At 39.5% G+C, this 18,400-nt stretch overlaps 1 protein-coding gene across 5 annotated transcripts in view; it reads left to right on the top strand.

The window, feature by feature from the left end:
* The window catches only part of NEK7 (NIMA related kinase 7), a 118,006-nt gene that overhangs the window by 81,282 nt on the left and 18,324 nt on the right, over positions 1-18,400 (top strand). For all 5 annotated transcript variants that reach the window (XM_061633946.1, XM_061633949.1, XM_061633947.1 and 2 more), the window contains exons 6-8: positions 3,837-3,945; positions 7,834-7,941; positions 12,753-12,847. In XM_061633946.1, coding sequence (XP_061489930.1) covers positions 3,837-3,945; positions 7,834-7,941; positions 12,753-12,847 — 312 coding nt within the window. The remainder of the gene's footprint in view (positions 1-3,836; positions 3,946-7,833; positions 7,942-12,752; positions 12,848-18,400) is intronic.

Genomic DNA, 18,400 nt, shown 5'->3' with positions numbered 1-18,400 from the left:
GACAAAGTTGTGTTACTTTAAGGCATATGTTGCCAACGTAGTTTGTGAGACCTTTGTTTCAAATGTTGATTGACTTGGTTAATGCACAGCTGTTAATTTTCTTTTAAAGCCATGTTCTTTATTCCACTTAACCTTGCCCTGTCAAGTAGCGGAAAGTATCGTATAAATAGGATAGATCAGTGGCAGACTTATGGGCAGCAGTTTTCTTCTCAGCTTGAATATCTCTGACAGCAGCCTTACACCTGCCAAGCTTGCAGGTTTTTAGAGGTGGCAGTATCATAGCACCCTTTGCCTAGAATAAAAGAGAATTGCAGTTGTTTTGCTATCCTGGAACTACAGTTACTGGAAGAAATCTGAAAGAGGTGTCACCAGCATGCTGATGATATCCACCTCTATTTCTCTGTAACATCTGAATTAGGAGATGCCATGAAAGCCCTGGACCAGTGCCTGGATCAGTGAAAGCCTGGATGAGGGTTAACAAACTGACTCTGAATTTTGGCAAAATGGACTGGCTGTGGGTGGATGGTTTCCAAGTCTAGATAACTGATCAATTTCCTGCTTTGGATGGGGTCACACTTCCCCTAAAAGAACAGGTTTGGTGTGTGTGTGTGTGTGTATGTTCCTGGATCCATCTTTGTCACTTGAGGCCCAGGTGTTCTCAGTAACTAGGAATGACTTTTACCAGTTATAGCTGTTTCTGGGCTGAGATAGCCTGACCATTGCCATCCACATGCTGGAAACCTTCAGGCAGGATTTCTACAATGCACTGTGTGTGGGGCTGCCCTTGAAGTTGGTCTGGAAGCTGCAACTGGTGCAAAATGTGGCGGCCCAACTGCTCACTGGGGCAGGATATCAACAGCATGTTACCCCGCTATTGAAAGGATTGCACTGGCTGCCAATTAGCTACCGAGCTAAGTTCAGGGTGCTAGTTTTGGTGTATACAACTTGGGACGAGGATACCTGAAAGATAGCCTCGCCCCTTATATACCTAGTTGATCACTGTGCTCTGCAAGTGAGGGCATCCTGCAGATGCCATCTCATCAAGAGGTCTGTTCCATGCAACATAGGAATTGGGGCTTTAGTGTTGTGGCACCTGTCCTTTGGAATTCCCTGCCATTAAATATGAGTCAGGCACCGTTTGTCTCTTCTGCTCCTGTTGAAGTCCTCCTCCTTCCAACAAGCCTTTTAAGTGTACATCTGTATTGGAATTGTTTTTAAGAGGTTTTAAAAGAGGTTTTTTAATCGTTTTGTTGCTTGTTTTTTGCCACCCAGTGCTCCTTTGGAAGGAAAGGCGGGAAATTAATTAATTAAATAAATAAATATACACCAATATATAGATTGGTGTTAAATATCATATTACTGAATATGGTGGTTTGCAAAGAGTATTTCATTTGGATCCATCACTACCTCTTACCCTACGCTGCTTCCCCAGGGTAGTCATGAAGATACAGTGGTGAAGGGAAGCTTGTGACAGCTGTACTGAATTGACAAGGACCAGTGAACCATATTTTCACCTGCCTCAAAATGGGGTGTTTTTGGTTTCCTGATATTTTGTCATAGGGAGGTGAAATTAATTGGGGGGGGGCAGATAGGAGCCTTTTTTTTAGAAAGGCATGTTCTGGTGGGAAATGCCCTTATAGAAAGTAATAGAATATCTACTAAAAACGCACACTCTTTTTTTTTTTTTACAGAGTGGACAGATTGTCCCTCTAGCAGCTCATTGTATTTGAGAGATGCAATGTTAAATACTCCTAAAAGTGACTGAAGCAGGCTTGTTAAAAGTATAGTCACAGTATGCTAGTCCATGCAATGCTATTTTTAAACCAGATATACTAAGAAAAACTTTTTTTTACATTTGAGTTTTTTGCAAGACATCCTTATTTAAAAAAAGAAAGAAATCCAAAGATGATTTATTTGAAAGCAGACCCATAGGTATAAAAAAATGTCCCATGCTGTCATTTTGCGGGTGGGTGGGAGAGGAAAATCAGCTATTAATAGTGCAATCCTATGTATGTCTAATCAGAAGTAATTGTTCCCATTGGGTTCAGTTGTACTTAGTCACAAGTAAATTGGGAGGGCCATATCTCAAAACAATTTCTCCTTGAATTTCCTGATTTTGTTTTTATCACATCATTGTTTCTCTAGAATCTCTACAGACCTAGAAACCATGTATGGTCCTTGGAGGAAGGGCAAATATATAAACAAATACATAATAAATAAAATAAAACTATTGGGCTGCAGTTTGTGCATGGATTTAATAGCACAAACCTGAGAACAAAGTCTCCTTGGTACATCATTGTATTTGGAAATGTATTCAGGCATCGTGATAAACCATGGTGGACAGGAATGAACTGCAGCAAGCTTTAGGCCCTCCTTCCACACCAGAGGAGATCAGAAGCTTTCATGTTTGCTTAACTGCAAATTGTTTTGTCTAAACCCAACTAGCCATGATCAAGCTTAACCATGGTTTGTTTGAAACAAGCCAACGTCAACCATGAGATATAAAGCTGACTTGTTTCAATAAACCATAGCTAAAATTAACCACAATCAGTGGCGTCACTAGGGTTGGTGTCACCTGGTGCAGCCCGCAGCGCCTTCTCTCTTAGTCTCTGAGCGATCACGCACACAGCAGAGCGCGCACGCGGCCGAACGACAGGCCTGACCCATAAGAAGACCGGTACGACCGTACAGTGATTTCAGTGGGCAGCGGCAAAAGCAGAAAGAGGGTGGGCAGCAAAGTAAAGGGGTAGCTAATAGACGGATGTCCCCCTTACTCAGGAAATCCCCCCACCCAATCCTCAGAAGGAAAACCCCAACCCCCCTTTGAACACCCCCCGTTCCGTGCTGGGAACCCCGGAGTCTTCTTTGGGGTGCTTGGCTCCTCCTAGGCACTCACCTGTTGGCTCTGGCTGTGGTTGTCCGCCTTGGCGTTGGGCTCGCTGCTCCGCAGCAAGGAGTCACAGAAGCAGCAGCAGCTCGGCCGCCAGGCGCACCATCCTCCTGCAGCAGGCGGCTTTAGGGCTCTGCGACGGCAGTGACAACTCAGCAGGCAGCAGGAGCAGCAACAAGAGAAGGAGCGGGAGGTGGAGCGGCTCTAGCCTAGCCTGCCTAGTAACAGGCTGCAACGCCACTGGAGTTGAGGAGGCCCCGTCGCGTGGGAGATCCAGCCTGGCGCCCTTCCCTCACGCCTCCCTCACGTGCCTCAGCGCCTCCCTCACGTGTTAGCGCACGCCACACAGGCAGGGCTGCTTTCTGCTGTCCGCCTGCCCTACTTCCTGGTGCCTAGGGGCGGGGCTGCTGTGGGTGACACCCCCCTCTCATGGTGTCACCCGGTGCGGTCCGCACTCCCCGCACCCGGGTAGTTACGCCCCTGACCACAATGTAGTGTTCAGGCATAATGCAATGGCTAAGTGATCACCTCCTTGTTGCCGTGCTGGAGGTAGCTTATGTAGCTCATTCCTGTCATCATAAACCATGGTTTACTGTAATGTCCAAACTCATCCAATGTACAATTAAATTCTGTAAGAGATAAGGGGACAATTCCAATCCTGAAACTGAAAGTTCAATTTAAATTTGAGCGGGTTCTCAGTTGGATCCTCACCTACTAAGCTTTTAGGGTCCAAGCTGGGTTTCTTCACATCCACTTATCTTAAGGTGGGAGGTAAGTATCCTGAGAGAATCTATTTTTTGTCAGTTAAATGTGGCTTGACCCCTCAACAGTAGTAATAATTTCTTGTTTTGAATCCTCCCATTTTAATAACTTTAAATTATCGCTTTGCAACACTATCTTACTCGCAAAGCTAGATTGGCAATATTTATTTTTTATTATTTTTAAGCATTTTAAGAAGCAGAAGAGGCTGATTCCTGAAAGGACAGTTTGGAAGTACTTTGTTCAGCTGTGCAGTGCTTTGGAGCATATGCATTCACGACGTGTCATGCATCGAGGTAACTTAATTGCATTTAACCAACCACGTGTAGTACAAATGTAGAGACTGAAAGAAAAAGATTTCTCAGTGGTAAATAACTGAGTGTGTGTGTTTATGTATGTAAGTATGTTGCTGTGTAATGGCTTTTACAAATTGTTCTTACTTTTCAGGATAGGTACCTAAAATATATGGCTCATTGCGTATAGTAATAATCTTGGGTCCCTCCTTTAGAGAGAAATCTTTAAAACATATTTCTGTTAGTACACTGGAAAGATGAATGTGTTAGAACATTTGGGTTAAAATGAACAACCAACATGCATATGCATGCTGTTTATATGCTACAGTTTCTTAATATTCATTTCGTTTTGAAGATTTATACCCCGAATTTCGATTACGGGCCTCTAGACACGGACCAGATAATAATTAAGAAAACCAAACACAACCAAAAATGCACACACGTGCACATACCAGCAGCTCTTAATCCTCTGGCTGGTGGATGGGGCCAGAGTGTGCCCTTTGGCTCTACAGGCTGAGAGTAATTGGCAGTAGGAAGCAGAGAAGCACAGTCCTCACAGCTGCTGCTCCTCTGGCTAAGGGAAGTGAGCAGAGCACCATGATGTTCTTCCTGGGAGGCAGGGAACACAATCTTCCAGTGCTTCTTGGTGACCTCGTCGGTGGTAAAAACCAGAGTGTGCTTTCCTTCTGCCCTTTGGCTGCAGGGCAACAGTCCCTAGGTTTGTCACTTTTTTTAGATGCATAGGATGATGTCCATAACTAGTTCTATTCAGAGTAGGCCTACTCAAATCAATGAACTTAAACCTGTTGATTTCGTGGATTTATTACTTAATATGACTAGCACAGGTTATCACCCATACACTCTCATAAGACATGCTTATAAAATGTGTTATTAACTGGGGGGGGGGTTAAAAACACATTGTCCATGAGGAAGCTTGAAATATAGAAGTGTGGCCTATCACCAATCTCTGAGGGGGAGGTAAGGCTGTTCTTCTTCCCAAAACTATCAGGAAACAACTTCTCATTTGTATCAGCCTGCAGAGACACAGGAGAGCATTTGAGAGATAGGGTTATAGTTCTGTGATTAGTGCTCATTAAAGCCTCATTGCATGCAAGCAAATCAGAAGGCCATGGTTGGCTGTGGAATCACATCAGAAATGCTACCTTACAGCTATTGCAACAGACCTACCTATTATATATTTTGGAAAGTTGTTTGCTATGCATTGGGACACCTCTGAAGATAATTTAACCAAATTTTAAATGATGGTTTCTGAGATCAAGGAGCAGGATTTTGTCTCTGTTTGGAGACATTTGGACACCATTTTGAATCAAAATGGTGGCCCAAAACTTTTAAAACTGCACTGATTTTAACCACTGATTTTAAACTGAACTGAATTGCTGAGCAACACCAGGTATGAGGCTGCTAGTGATACTATATTTTCCTGCAGGAAATCTGATTCCTGGTCAGACAGTGCTATTCTATTGCATTATGGCACTCCTAACTGTGCATGTCAGTTCCATCATAAATAAAATTACTACTGATCTGGGTTTTAGAAGGTAAAAAAAGGAAATGGACTGCCTTCAAATCGATCCCGACTTATGGCAAGACTATGAATAGGGTTTTCATGGTAAGGGATATTCAGAGGTGGATTACCATTGCCTTTCTCTGAGGCTGAGAGGCAGTGACTGGCCCAAGGTCACCCAGTGAGCTTCATGGCTGTGTGGAGATTCAAACCCTGGTCTCCCAGGTCATAGTACAATTAGCAAGCTTTCTCCAAATTATGAAGTCTATACTGCTAATATTTGGAAAATCCAAGCTCTTGTCCCATGTCTAGATAGGAAAGCCGTAGTGAAGTTTGGTAAAAAAATAAGAATTATATTCTTTGGATTTGCCTTTCCAACGAATGGCACATTTGAAAAGAGCCTGTAGTTATTCACAATCTTCATCCTGATTTTCCTGATTTTTTTTTTAACAAAGGTTTTACTTTCACTTCTTTCAAGGTGGTTAGAATCACCCCATCCTGAAGTGAGGCATTTCCCATCCTCTGGATCAGCTTCGCCAGCTTTTCTTGATTGCCTAGAACAGGGGTGGAGAAGCTCTGGCCCTCCAAATGTTGTTGAATTCCAGTTTCCATCATTTCTGACCATTGGCCATGCTGGCTAGTCCAACAACATCTGGAGGGCCACAGGTTCCCCATGCCTGGGCTAAATCCAGCCAGGATGGGCAGGGGGTCAGGTTCACGTGTAGACACATCTTTCCAGGGACTCTGTCTACATCTCAGGTCATGTTAATCAAAACTCATCTAAAGATGGTAGTTTCTCAAAATTTCCTTCATAGAAACCACACTTAACATATGTCGGACTAGATGTGGGCAATTTGCTAAGCATTTCGTGCATAAAAGTACCTCAAAGGCTGAATTTGATCAAAACTAAGGCTAGGCTGTAATAGATCTTGAACAACTCCAGAGAGACCTATCGGACACCACAGTGTAGTCCTGGCTGGGATAGTCTGGCCTCAGTTGTCCATGCTCTGGTGACCTGCCTGAACTACTGCAATGAACTCTACATGGGGCTACCCTTGAAGACAGCCCAGAAGCTGTAGCAAGTGCAGAATGCAACTATTAGGTTGAATGGTACAATCGGATGGGGCTGCTAGTGAGCTACCAAGCCCAATTCATGATGTTTGTATTAGAATACAAAGGTCTAAATGGTTTGGTGCTCAAGTACTTAAAAGAGTGCCTCTCCCAGTATCAACTATCTTAGTTAGCAGGGGAGGCCTGGCTGGTGGTGCTGCCTCTGGGTGCTGCCCAGTGACAAGACTTTCTCAGTGGTGGTTCCCTGTTCATGGAATAGTGTTGTTATTAACATTCAGGAGGAATTTAAAAACATTCCTCTTGTGAGAGTATGTGGCTGTTTTTAAATGTGTTTAGATGTTCTTAATTGATTTTAAACGGTTTAAATACGTTTTATTTTATTTTAATTGTGTTGTCTTTTCTACTTTGTTTGCTACCCTGAGAGAGTGTCTAAGAGCAATGTATTTATTAAAATATGTATATCTTGCCTTATTGTATCACTAGGAGTGCTCAGTGCAGCTAAAAACAATAAAAACTCTTCAGTCTTAAAGTAAGAAATCATCAAGAGCAGGAGATAAACCAGGGGAACCAGACAAAGAATTAACATAGTAGTAGGGTCAAATGCCTGCCAGGGTAGATCCAGAGTAAGGAGAAATTATGTCCCACTGAAATCAATGGGAATTAAATTCACCTAACTTAATCTGGATCCACCCCTATGTTTTCAACCAGTGTTGAAACACCATCAGCAGATCTCCTGAGGCAGGAAGCTCCACAACCTGGGCACCACAACAGTGCAGTCCCTTTAATGTGACCCTGCCAATCACAGTGCAGATAGTAGTAGGATGTACAAAAAGGTCTCTGCAGCTGACCAGAGTGGACAGCTACGATCTGTCAGAGGATGAGGTCCTTTAAGTATCCTGGTCTAAAACTGGTTAAGGTTGTTGTGTCAGCCTTCTGAACTAACTGTATTCCAGAGGTTGACAAGGCATTTGACATGATAGTTTGCAAAGCCAACTGAAACTTCCCCAAGGAAATTTGGAAACCTCCTAGATCCATTAGGCAAGGGAAGGGGGTAGACCATCTTCATAGGTCCACCACTGAGTAAGGGCTTGCAGACAGTGTGATATTCATTTTTCCCCAGGAACTAATATATCCATAATGAGGAAATTATTACCACCCACAGAGCATGCTTTTTAATATTTTTAGCAATACTTATATATTTAACTTGAAGCAAAATTAGATGATTGATCACACTTACTATACATAAAATGTGAGTCATGAATTTTCTTCTGTCACCTGTTATTTTTTTCTTTCTACAGACATCAAGCCGGCAAATGTATTCATTACAGCTACAGGAGTAGTAAAACTTGGAGATCTTGGATTGGGAAGGTTTTTCAGCTCTAAAACCACAGCTGCACATTCTTTAGGTCAGAGGGATTTCCTTTATTTTATAATGATGTATGGAGATTAATTTCATAAATGCAAAGTGGATGCAAGCAAATCTTCTGTTCACTTGTTATTTTTGTAACAGATCTTAGCACTCTATCATGGCACAGTTTAAAGAATATGTTTCATCATTAGAATGCTCATTTGCCTTGGGACTGTGAGTAGTAAAGCTGTTCCTATTGTGAATGCACTTGTTGGCAACATCTATGTACTTTTGAGGGGGATTTTTAAAAAGCTAAATGTTACTTTGAGAAGTAGTGTTCTTTCCATTAAGTTTTTGGGTGATGCTATCTGGGTGTTGAATGATTGACTGATGCAACACGTTGTAGATTGAACTCTCTACTAAATGGGCGGGTCTGGTCCTAAATGGATCCTAATCAGCCCTTTTGAGGCATCTAGGCTAAAACAGCAACATTGCCTAACTGCATGCTAGGCTGGAGGTGGAGGGGAGGTGTCCTGTTGCAGTGTTCACACCAATAAATGGTCTTCTGCCCCTCCCCACATTAATTACTGGAAACGTGGGGAGGATGAGCAAGAGGAAGTAGCCTGGGTGGGATCCATTAATGATAGTGAAGGCTTTCAGGGACTGAAATTAGAGCTCGGAAAAGTTACTTTTTTGACCTACAGCTCCCATCAGCCCAATCCAGTGGCCATGCTGGCTGGGGCTGATGGGAGTTGTAGTTCAAAAAAGTAACTTTTCCAAGCTCTGACTGAAATCCTGGACCCTACGATGTCCTGGTAAGCTGGGAGCCAGAGTAGATGATATCATAGTTTTTCAGGTTTACTGCAGTCACTGTATACACAGTCCCCATATGAACAAAATGGTTCATAGAAACTCTGGGCCACAGCTTTCCACAATGCTTGCATGGTGACTAGTGGCTCATATAAACCATTCCTAAAAGGGAAGGAAATCTCTGTTAACACATTATTTCTCTTTTTAGATTGCATGGTAGCATTCACTCTTTTGGAAATGCAAACAAGAATCATTGGGTGCTTCTACCTACAGGTTACCCTACTCTTATTTCAAACAGTGCTCCCTCTTTCTTTACAATGCATTTATGTGCAGAACTCCTCCTTTTCCTGCATCATGTTGTTGATGTTTTTCACCAGTGGTAGAGTTCTCAGGGTGACAAACTTGCTGTGGTTTCCTCTTGACCAGATAGCAGAGAGTTCACGTTGGATCCACTGGGACATTGCAATAAATATAGTGAAAAAGTTAAGAGCTACCATTCAGGTTGACCAAGATCCATTTAGTGTAGCATTCATTGTTCTACAGTGGCCAACCAGATGCTCTTGAAAAGCTGACAAGCAAGGCAAGGTAGTGAAAGCTCTCCCCAGTTATTGTCACTATCTGGTAATCAGACATATACTTGCCTTACTACTAGCAGAAACCAGTAAGGATTTGAAATGAATGCTGATGAAAGTTCAAGAGGAAAGCACAAAAGCAGGACTACACCTGAACATCAAGAAGACTAAAGTAATCACAACAGAAGATTTATATAACTTTAAAGTTGACAACGAGGACATTGAATTTGTCAAGGATTATCAGTACCTTGGCACAGTCATTAATCAAAAGGGAGACAATAGTCAAGAAATCAGAAGAAGGCTAGGACTGGGGAGGGCAGCTATGAGAGAACTAGAAAAGGTCCTCAAATGCAAAGATGTATGACTGAACACTAAAGTCAGGATCATACAGACCATGGTATTCCCAATCTCTATGTGTGGATGTGGAAGTTGAACAGTGAAAAAAGTGGATAAGAGAAAAATCAACTCATTTGAAATGTGGTGTTGGAGGAGAGCTTTGTGCCTACCATGGACTGTGAAAAAGACAAATAATTGGGTGTTAGAACAAATTAAACCAGAACTATCACTAGAATCTAAAATGATGAAACGGAGGTTATACTTTGGACACATAATGAGAATATATGATTCACTAGAAAAGACCATAATGCTGGGAAAAACAAAAGGCAGTAGAAAAAGAGGAAGGCCAAACAAAAGATGGATTGATTCCATAAAGAAGTTCTGAACAGGGTGGTTCATGACAGATGCTATTGGAGGTTGCTGATTCATAAGGTCGCCATAAGTCGTAATCAACTTGAAGGCACATAACAAGAACACAGATTTCATTTCTAGCTATTGTAGCCAACAACCACTGATAGACTCATCCCCAATAGATTTATTGAACAGCTAGCATAAACTCAGAGCTTGGAAAAGTTACTTTTTAAAACTACAACTCCCATCAGCCCCAGCCAGCATGGCCACTGGATTGGGCTGATGGGAGTTTAGTTCAAAAAAGTAACTTTTCCAAGCTCTGCATAAACTGCCTTTAAAAGGTATTCCCTTTTAAAGGCAGTTTATGCTAGTGGCCGTCACTAGATCCATTCCTGTGGCAATGAACTCTGTGGCTAGTTATGCACTGCAGGAAGAAGTTCTTGCTTTTACCTTTACTTGTTGTTTTGTTAGATGGCCCATGTGTTCTAGCATTTAAAGAAGAGTGACAGGAAATGCCTTTGGAAAAAAAACCTAAGTTGTCTTTGTTGTCAAACTTGCTTTAGCAGGACTTTATCAGCTCTTCTTTGTTTTCATTTGCTTGTGTGAAGTCAGAAGGTCGTTATTGAACGCTTCAGTTTGTATTATAGTGAAGGTGTTAGACTAGGCTAAACTCTGCAAAATGCAAGCATTTCTTCTTCTTTTTCCCTGTCATCAATCTTTCACACTCATCTCAACCCCCTCATGGAACAGCATGTTTCCAAGAACTGCTGGTTAAAGGTACCTTTGCTTTTGGTAAACTACAAACCTTGAAGCCTTAGTGTTTTCAGCTGCCCCCTGTAGATTCCGCAAATTCTTTCTCCATCAGTGCCTCACTCTGTATGTCAGACCTGCAAAAGCAGCGGATCTGTAGCCACATTTTGCATTAGTATCGTTTTTGTGAAGCAAATTGTGTCATTGGAGGCTGTTATCAGAAACACAGCAACATCACTGTAGTTTTATAAGCAGATCAGTGTTGGATGTCCTTTTCCAGGGCAACTATGTATTATAATGGTAATTTTAAGATTACTGCAGTTTTGTCATGCTGAGTTGCAGTGTCAGTTATATTTCTCAACATCAAAATCTCTTGGAATATGTAACCACATAAAACGGCCCAGGGGCCTGTCTACACATTACAGCCTTTTTACACTGTTGCGTGTGGCAACTCTTGCCACTTCATGAAGTGTTTGGCTCCCCAAATAGAACAAGTTTTCACCATACCGGAGCACACTATTGGGTGTTTTTAGTGGCATGGAACAAATAGCCTAGAGCACTCTTAAGAGAGGAATTTCTGCATCTGAACACTTGCCATGCGGCCATGGCCACCTTGCAAAGTGATTTAAAGGGTGCTCCACATCTATGCCCTAAAATGTAAATTGGACCTACTTGACAATAACTTAGGTCGCAATCCTATGCATACTTGCTGGGGAGTAAGCTCCATTGAACTCATTTAGAATTACTTCTCATTAGAGATGAGAAGGCCCAGAAACAAATTGGAAAAACCGTTTCCCACGAATTCTTCTGTTCCCCCCAAAACAAAATTTGGGGAAAAATGGGGGGGGGGAAAGGGTATTTAAAAATACTTTTTTTCCTGGGCCTTTACATCTTTACTTCTGAGTACATATGTGTAGAATCGTACTATTCATGCAGTTTTAAGTAGTATATAAATAAAGTCTGGTCTAGAACCATGACTTCATTTACTTAGAAACAAAGGGAAGTGACAGTATACACCTTGTAGGAAAACTAGCACACATAAACTACCCCTAAGAAGTGTTGGGAATAGCCTTAGTGAGGTTTCCTTTTTCTGTATACTTATATAGAATACACATACACACATCTGCTTATGTATATAGAAAAAAGAGAATTAGAGAAATTATTTTCCTTTTCTTTACCATTACTTCAATTACTTTTACAGTGCAATCTATGCATATTTCCTTAGAGATAAGTCCCTCTGTGTTCAGTGAGGGCTTACTCCCTTGTAAATGTCTTTAGGACTGTAGCCTTAATTTTTTTTTTTAATTTAAAATGCCCTATACCTGAATGATAGAAATGAGATACATTCAAAAAATACTTCTGTTGTAGGGATGGGTCCTTGAGGGGTTTTTTCAGCTTGTTTTAATAAAGTGATATTTTAAAAAAATTGAAATCAAAATTCCAACACCTGTTCCTCTGATATTTTCTTGCTGATTTTAAATGATCAGTAGACATTTTTAAATGAAAAAGACAAGGTTTAGCTGAGTAAAATCAGTATTTCTTTTCTCAGTTGGTAGTAACCTATTAAGGCCTGACCTCACTTGCTGAAGAAGACCAAAAATATGAATGAGATATTTCATTAGTTATAGTACCAAAATATATTTTTTGTAAAAAGATCCTGTGCAAAAGCACAAATATACTCATATGTTGATACTGTAAAATATTCCACGAATTTTGTAATTTGTAATGTTAGTATTGTTTTATATAAAGGTCTGAATTGCCACATCACTGCAAGGTGATAGAACGTCTGCAAGTTTTATCTTAATCTTTATATAAACAGTTTATCACAGAAGTTGACTCTATAAAAACAGGCTTAAAACATCTGAAATAAGCTTGCACTTATACAGGTTTAAGTTCATCTATAATATCCCTCTATTGTGTCATGTATGTTATTAATATTTGTGTAATTAACATTTTTTCAATCTAAATATTGGAAGTATATTGCTTGAAAGCATTGTGATGATGTTTAAGCACTTGGTTTTTAGAAATTGTGTTTCTACATTTGTTGTAGTGGGAACACCATATTACATGTCTCCAGAGAGAATCCATGAAAATGGATACAACTTCAAATCAGACATCTGGTCTCTAGGATGTCTGTTGTATGAGGTAATACTTAGAAGTTCAATAAGTAATTTGTTGGTGTTTTCCAAAGTCTTTCTGAGCCTGTCTTAAAGATCCTACTATGCACTTTTGCTTCTATCATCCACTTAGTAATAAAGTAGTATTAAGCAAAAGTGTAGGAACTTCACTTTTTATACACATTCCTCAATCCTAAGTGAATCTATGACAGAATTTTGCCATATACTTCAGCTCATAATGTATCCCCCCCTTAATTAGAATACATCTATTCTTAGAACTGTATCCTTACTAGCATACATTCTGTACCATGGCTAACTCTGAAGCCCTGGTATACAACACAGTCCCCACTTGCGGCTTAATGGTTATTGGCATGTGATCAATTTGTTGCTACCACCTATTTTTAATAATTTTTAAAATAAAATTATTTTGTACATGTATCAGTTCAAAAAAGTGTTCACCTTCTGCCCTTAAGAAACACAGATTCATCCTTGGGTCCTGTATGCTGCAAAATGCAATTGTGCTGTGGGTGGAGTCAAAACACAGCCATGGTTTTCTAATGTCCCATTGTGGTCCAACATTTTAAGCTGATTTCCCTGCTGTACTTAATTAAAAGATATGTCAGATTTCTCACTAATTCTATCAATAAATAATCCAAAACCCTCAAAATTCTCCCCTGAAAAACAGTGAGGCTTTTTTGTCATGTGGCAAAAATATTAACATATTTACAATTTTGGCATGTATTTTTTAAAAAAGGTTGGACATCACTGCTCTAAAGAGAAACGTTTCCACCTTATCTGCCATGCGGAACTGGCGCTGTTGCAGGTGCCACATTATACCTGTTCTGCACTTGTAAGAAGTTGATCTTTTAGTGTGGCAGCATGTACACTTTGAAACAAAGGGCTCATGTGCCTCTTAAGAGTTGCATAAGGAGCTGTCAGAATGTTTACAACTGTTAAATGTACAAAATCAGTGTCAGATTACTTAATATGTCTGGTAACCCTACCTCCTAAAAAATATGTAGGAAAATAATACTGTGAGCTGGTGTTCATTCATTCACTCATGAACATGATAATTATAGTGTCAACCTTTCCCGTGGCTTAATGATAATTATCCAGAAATCAACAAGATAACCAAGTTGAACCAAATCCTTCAGGACATGCACAGCTGCTCCTGAGGTGTCTCCCACTGGGCTTTACAACTTCTACCCAAATGTTCTCCAGAGAGGCCCTTCCAGCTCAAAAGCATCCAGGTGGAGTAACAAACTACCTGCCTCCATGATTCAGCAGAACTCACTAAAGCTTTCAGGATAAACACCTGCTAATGCAGAATTGGGATTTTTAAAATTGTCGGGTTATATTCATGGCAAACATTTTCTTTTTCTTTGTAACCAGCTCAGTGCTCCTTCTAACCATATAAACAACTGCTACTTCAAGTACCTTTTGATATTTGAATTCTTCATATGGGTTTTGGGGAGTTGGTTTTTTTAAAAAAAACTGGATTAGGCCCCTATTCTTCAGTAGGATCCATTTAATACTGATGCTCAAAGAATTGACATTCAATGGGGTTTTGTGCAACTTGCTGTCAGCAACATAACTTGCATGTGCTTTTTGGTAGGAAAAAATGTTATGAAAGTATCTTGAGTCTTCAGATATTTGTGATTTTAATTTCTGATGCAGAATACATCTAAATTTGTGAAATAGAAATCAGTATGAAGTTTCTACTGAAATACCCATTCAATTTAATGTAGATTTCCAAATATTTATCAAAATATGTCTTGCAATCAAATAAAAGCCTTGAGGAAGAATTTCTTTGCAAATCTATGTGAATCAAGTTAGGGATGCTGTGAATCCCTGTGTTCTTTTGTGCTTCCTGTTGTAAAATTGTGCCATTTAATAAATAAATTAATGCTTTGTGTTGACAATTTTCTCTTTATTTTTTAGCCGTGTTTTAGCTTTTCTGTTTTCTGTTTATTCCTTGCTGATAATAGATTTAACTACTGAGGTTGTGTTATAAAAGATGGAAAAGTTGATATGTAGTTTCAAGTTTTATTGAAATAACTCCTCAGATTTGCTGATTTAGCAAAAGATCAAGGATGTTGCTGGCTATATCGCAGAATAATCACAAATGTGGTTTTGGTATATACACTGGTGCAAATGTTAAGGTTCAGAACTATAAGAGCTATTTCCTTCCTCCCTTTAAAATAAATCAACAATTTTATTTAGCTATCCACAGATTTTACTCATTTGAAATTTATTCAGTTGTTGATTCTGGTTGAGTGGAAAAATCCAGTGGTCCCAATTATTTGTAATAAAAAATACAGAAGTTGTAAAGGTAACCCTTAGGCTAGTCCACAAAACAGTTAATCCAGAGCAGATAGGCTTTAGCCAATTTACTTCCTTTAACATCAGTGGGACTAAAAGTATGAGTATTTCAGCTTAATTATTTTCTGCAATTGTTTTTCCCCCCAGCATGTCTGACATAATATGCATTGTAAAATGTTTTAGTTACTTTCATGTTACGTTTGTTCATATTTATCTTCAAATTAAAGATACGAAAACTGTTCATGCAATCTCCATAAAGATCTAAATGATAATTCTAGTAAATCTTCCTCCAGTTAATATTTCATTAGACGGTTAATTTGTGGCAGTTAATTCGATGTTTGGCTAAACTCAGCATTCAGTTTATTTTCTGTTTCTTGCTGTTGTATGGTGTATCATTTACAGTTTAATAACAGTTACTGCCTTTCCTTATTACTAAGATTTTTCCCCAAGGTTTATTTTACAGTCGAAAAATTATACTTTCAAATATTCCTGAGATAACAGATAAAATAATAATTAAGTAACCACCCCAACTACTCTCTAATCACTGCAGTTTTAATTGATATGCAACAAAGTAGACTTTACTAATTAAAATCAAGATGCCATGCTTTTGCTACATGGACCTTTACATGGAAAAGTAGGTTTTACACATTTCCTTTATTGTTCAGTGCAGCAATTGCATCCTTACAGGGTCGTAGGTTGGTGGCTTACAGCCCCCCCCCCCAAAAAAAAGAGAAGGTGGGAGATAGAGTGCGTTGCCACCAGCCCTGAAGACAGACAGTGGGCTTTCGTCCCTCAGACACTCCCAGAATACTAATCAGGAAAGTCAGACCCTGGAGGTCAGGGAGCAAGTCAATCATTCTAGCGATCGTCTCAGTGTGGAGGATCAAATTAGCCTGAAAAATTCAGCTGCTGGGAGGAGAGGGCGAGCAGCTGTCAGGGGCAGCAGCGAGATGCACTAATGAACCAGATGAATAGTGCAAAAGCTTGAAAATAAAAACAGGACAGTTGACATTTTTCATCTGTCAAAGCAGGAGATGCATGAAAATATAGTATTCCTGTTTTAACTCCTTAGGGGACATTCAGCTTTTCTTTTTTTTTCTTTTTTAACACTGTGCAGCATTCAAACAAAAGTACTTTTTAATGAACACTAGTGTACTAATACTGACGATTTCTGCATTTATTTTGAATTTTCTGCATACGTGCAGGTTCTGTTGTTGGAATTCCTGGCTTTGGCTTTTGTCACACATAAAGAAAAAAAATACTGCATGAATTATGTTGTTTCAAGATTTAATATTATGGGGCCATACAGTTTGAAAACTGCTTTTGTTCTTAGATGGTTTTTTTAAACTGGACTACAATATTTATGGTATCCAATTAGTGTGCACAGCTGTAATAGATTTTGATATCCTTGCTATAAAATTGTTGTATTTGTGTGTATTTCTTTTGAAATTTTCCTTCCTGAAGTCTCTTTTATCAATATGCTGCTGCTAAAATCGGTAGCCTTTTTTCAGCTGTGAAGGAGTTAATGTTCTATCTGGAAGACCACAAGACAGATGAGAGCCATTTTCAGCTTGTCCTGTCCCTGCTGAAGCTCACTGAGTAGCACAGCATGGACTAGCGTGTTTCACACACTCTCTGCCTGTCTGGGGAATGTACACATTGTCCTTCCAAAATCAAACTTATTAGCACATGTAGAAAAGGGTGACTGACTTTGGGGCAGCATTGCACTTCAAGCAGTGCTCACGCTGCTGCGGTTCAGAGATTTAAAGGGTTTGGAAGGCAACACGGACATTTTTTTTCCAAATCCCTGTAAAGTTAATAATCTCATTGTAGTATTTGCCTTTGAAAAGCCAGGTTGTCTTGAAATAAATATTAGGTGCATTAAATAAATATTATGTGCATTAATTATATTTTAAAGTCCTTATATTTTTTTTAAAAAAGTTACTGACCAACAGATACATTTCTTAAGTGTTCATAAAACCAGTTATGTCTGCAAAACGGCATGTTTGTGAGAATTTATATTCCTATTAAATTAGATGTAATTACATGTATAAACTTGTACATGTGCTTACATGTGTTTGATATGCATAGAAGATAGAGGGTGCAATTCTGTGCAAAATTGCATGCATTGCATCCTGCTGAAATCAAAGTGCTTTTAAAATAGAAAATTGCTCTCTACCTTAACTTGAAAGTTATCTTTGTTGTTTTGCACTAAGCAGATAGTGAAATAGCAAATTTTAAAAAACCAGATGGTAACAGAGTTGTATAAGTGTAAAAATCAAAAGGATTAACATTTCTCAAATCTCAGGGTAGATTTTAGCATTATCCTTACTATCAGCAGGGACTGTATCCTTTGAGTATGAGCCATAGTTCAGTGGTGCACCACATATTTCCCAGATTCATCCCTCAGCATAACCTAATAGGGATGGGAAAGACACCTGTCTGAAATTCTGAAGAGCTACTGCCAGTCAGTGTATACAACACCTAGTTAGATGGACCAGTGGTTTGACTTGGTATAAGGCAGCTTCTTACACCTAGTTAGATGGACCAGTGGTTTGACTTGGTATAAGGCAGCTTCTTATCCAGGTTGAGCCCTGGGTTCCTTTGGGAGAGAGAAAAATGAGAGATAAATTTAATAATAAATAAATTAATGTTTTATCCAGATCTACAAAAACATGGACGACAAAATAAAATGCAGACAAACCACTACATCTTTCAGTGTACATGTATAGGTGGCCTCTCTCATCATTGGTGGGTCCTTTTTAAACTGCAAGTGTCACAAAGTAGTCAGAACATAAAGTACTCAAATGGAAATGAGTAGTTTACAAAAATACGTCACAGTTTTGTAGAGTGTGCAGTATTATTTCATTCTTTGTTAATCCTTGAAAGCATAGATAATCATTTAGGATGAATATGGCCAGGATCCAAAACACAATTTAGCTGTACCTATGAGATTGTGCACGCTCACTGGCATTTTTAACATATTCCTACCACCAAGCCATATCACAAATGGCTTTTGAAATTCCTCTCAGTTTCACTATTAGTTTCTGTTTTCACTTGGTGTGTTTAGGGTGGGACAGTGTGGTATTTGAGAAACACATGCCTAGAGCCATCTTGAACTAGCAGAGCTTCTAGATCCTGATCAAAATATTTTTATAGTTGTTTATAAATAGATCTTGTATTTGTATGAGGAATTCTACAAAGTCAGCCTCAGTAAAGAATATTATGGTTTCAGGAAGAAATTTCCATTAATTTTCAT

This window comes from Rhineura floridana, chromosome 6 (genome assembly GCF_030035675.1).
Source record: "Rhineura floridana isolate rRhiFlo1 chromosome 6, rRhiFlo1.hap2, whole genome shotgun sequence".
NCBI classification, from domain to species: Eukaryota; Metazoa; Chordata; class Lepidosauria; order Squamata; family Rhineuridae; genus Rhineura; species Rhineura floridana.
Note: the sequence above shows the minus strand (reverse complement) of the source record. Positions and strands in the feature narration are given on the sequence as shown.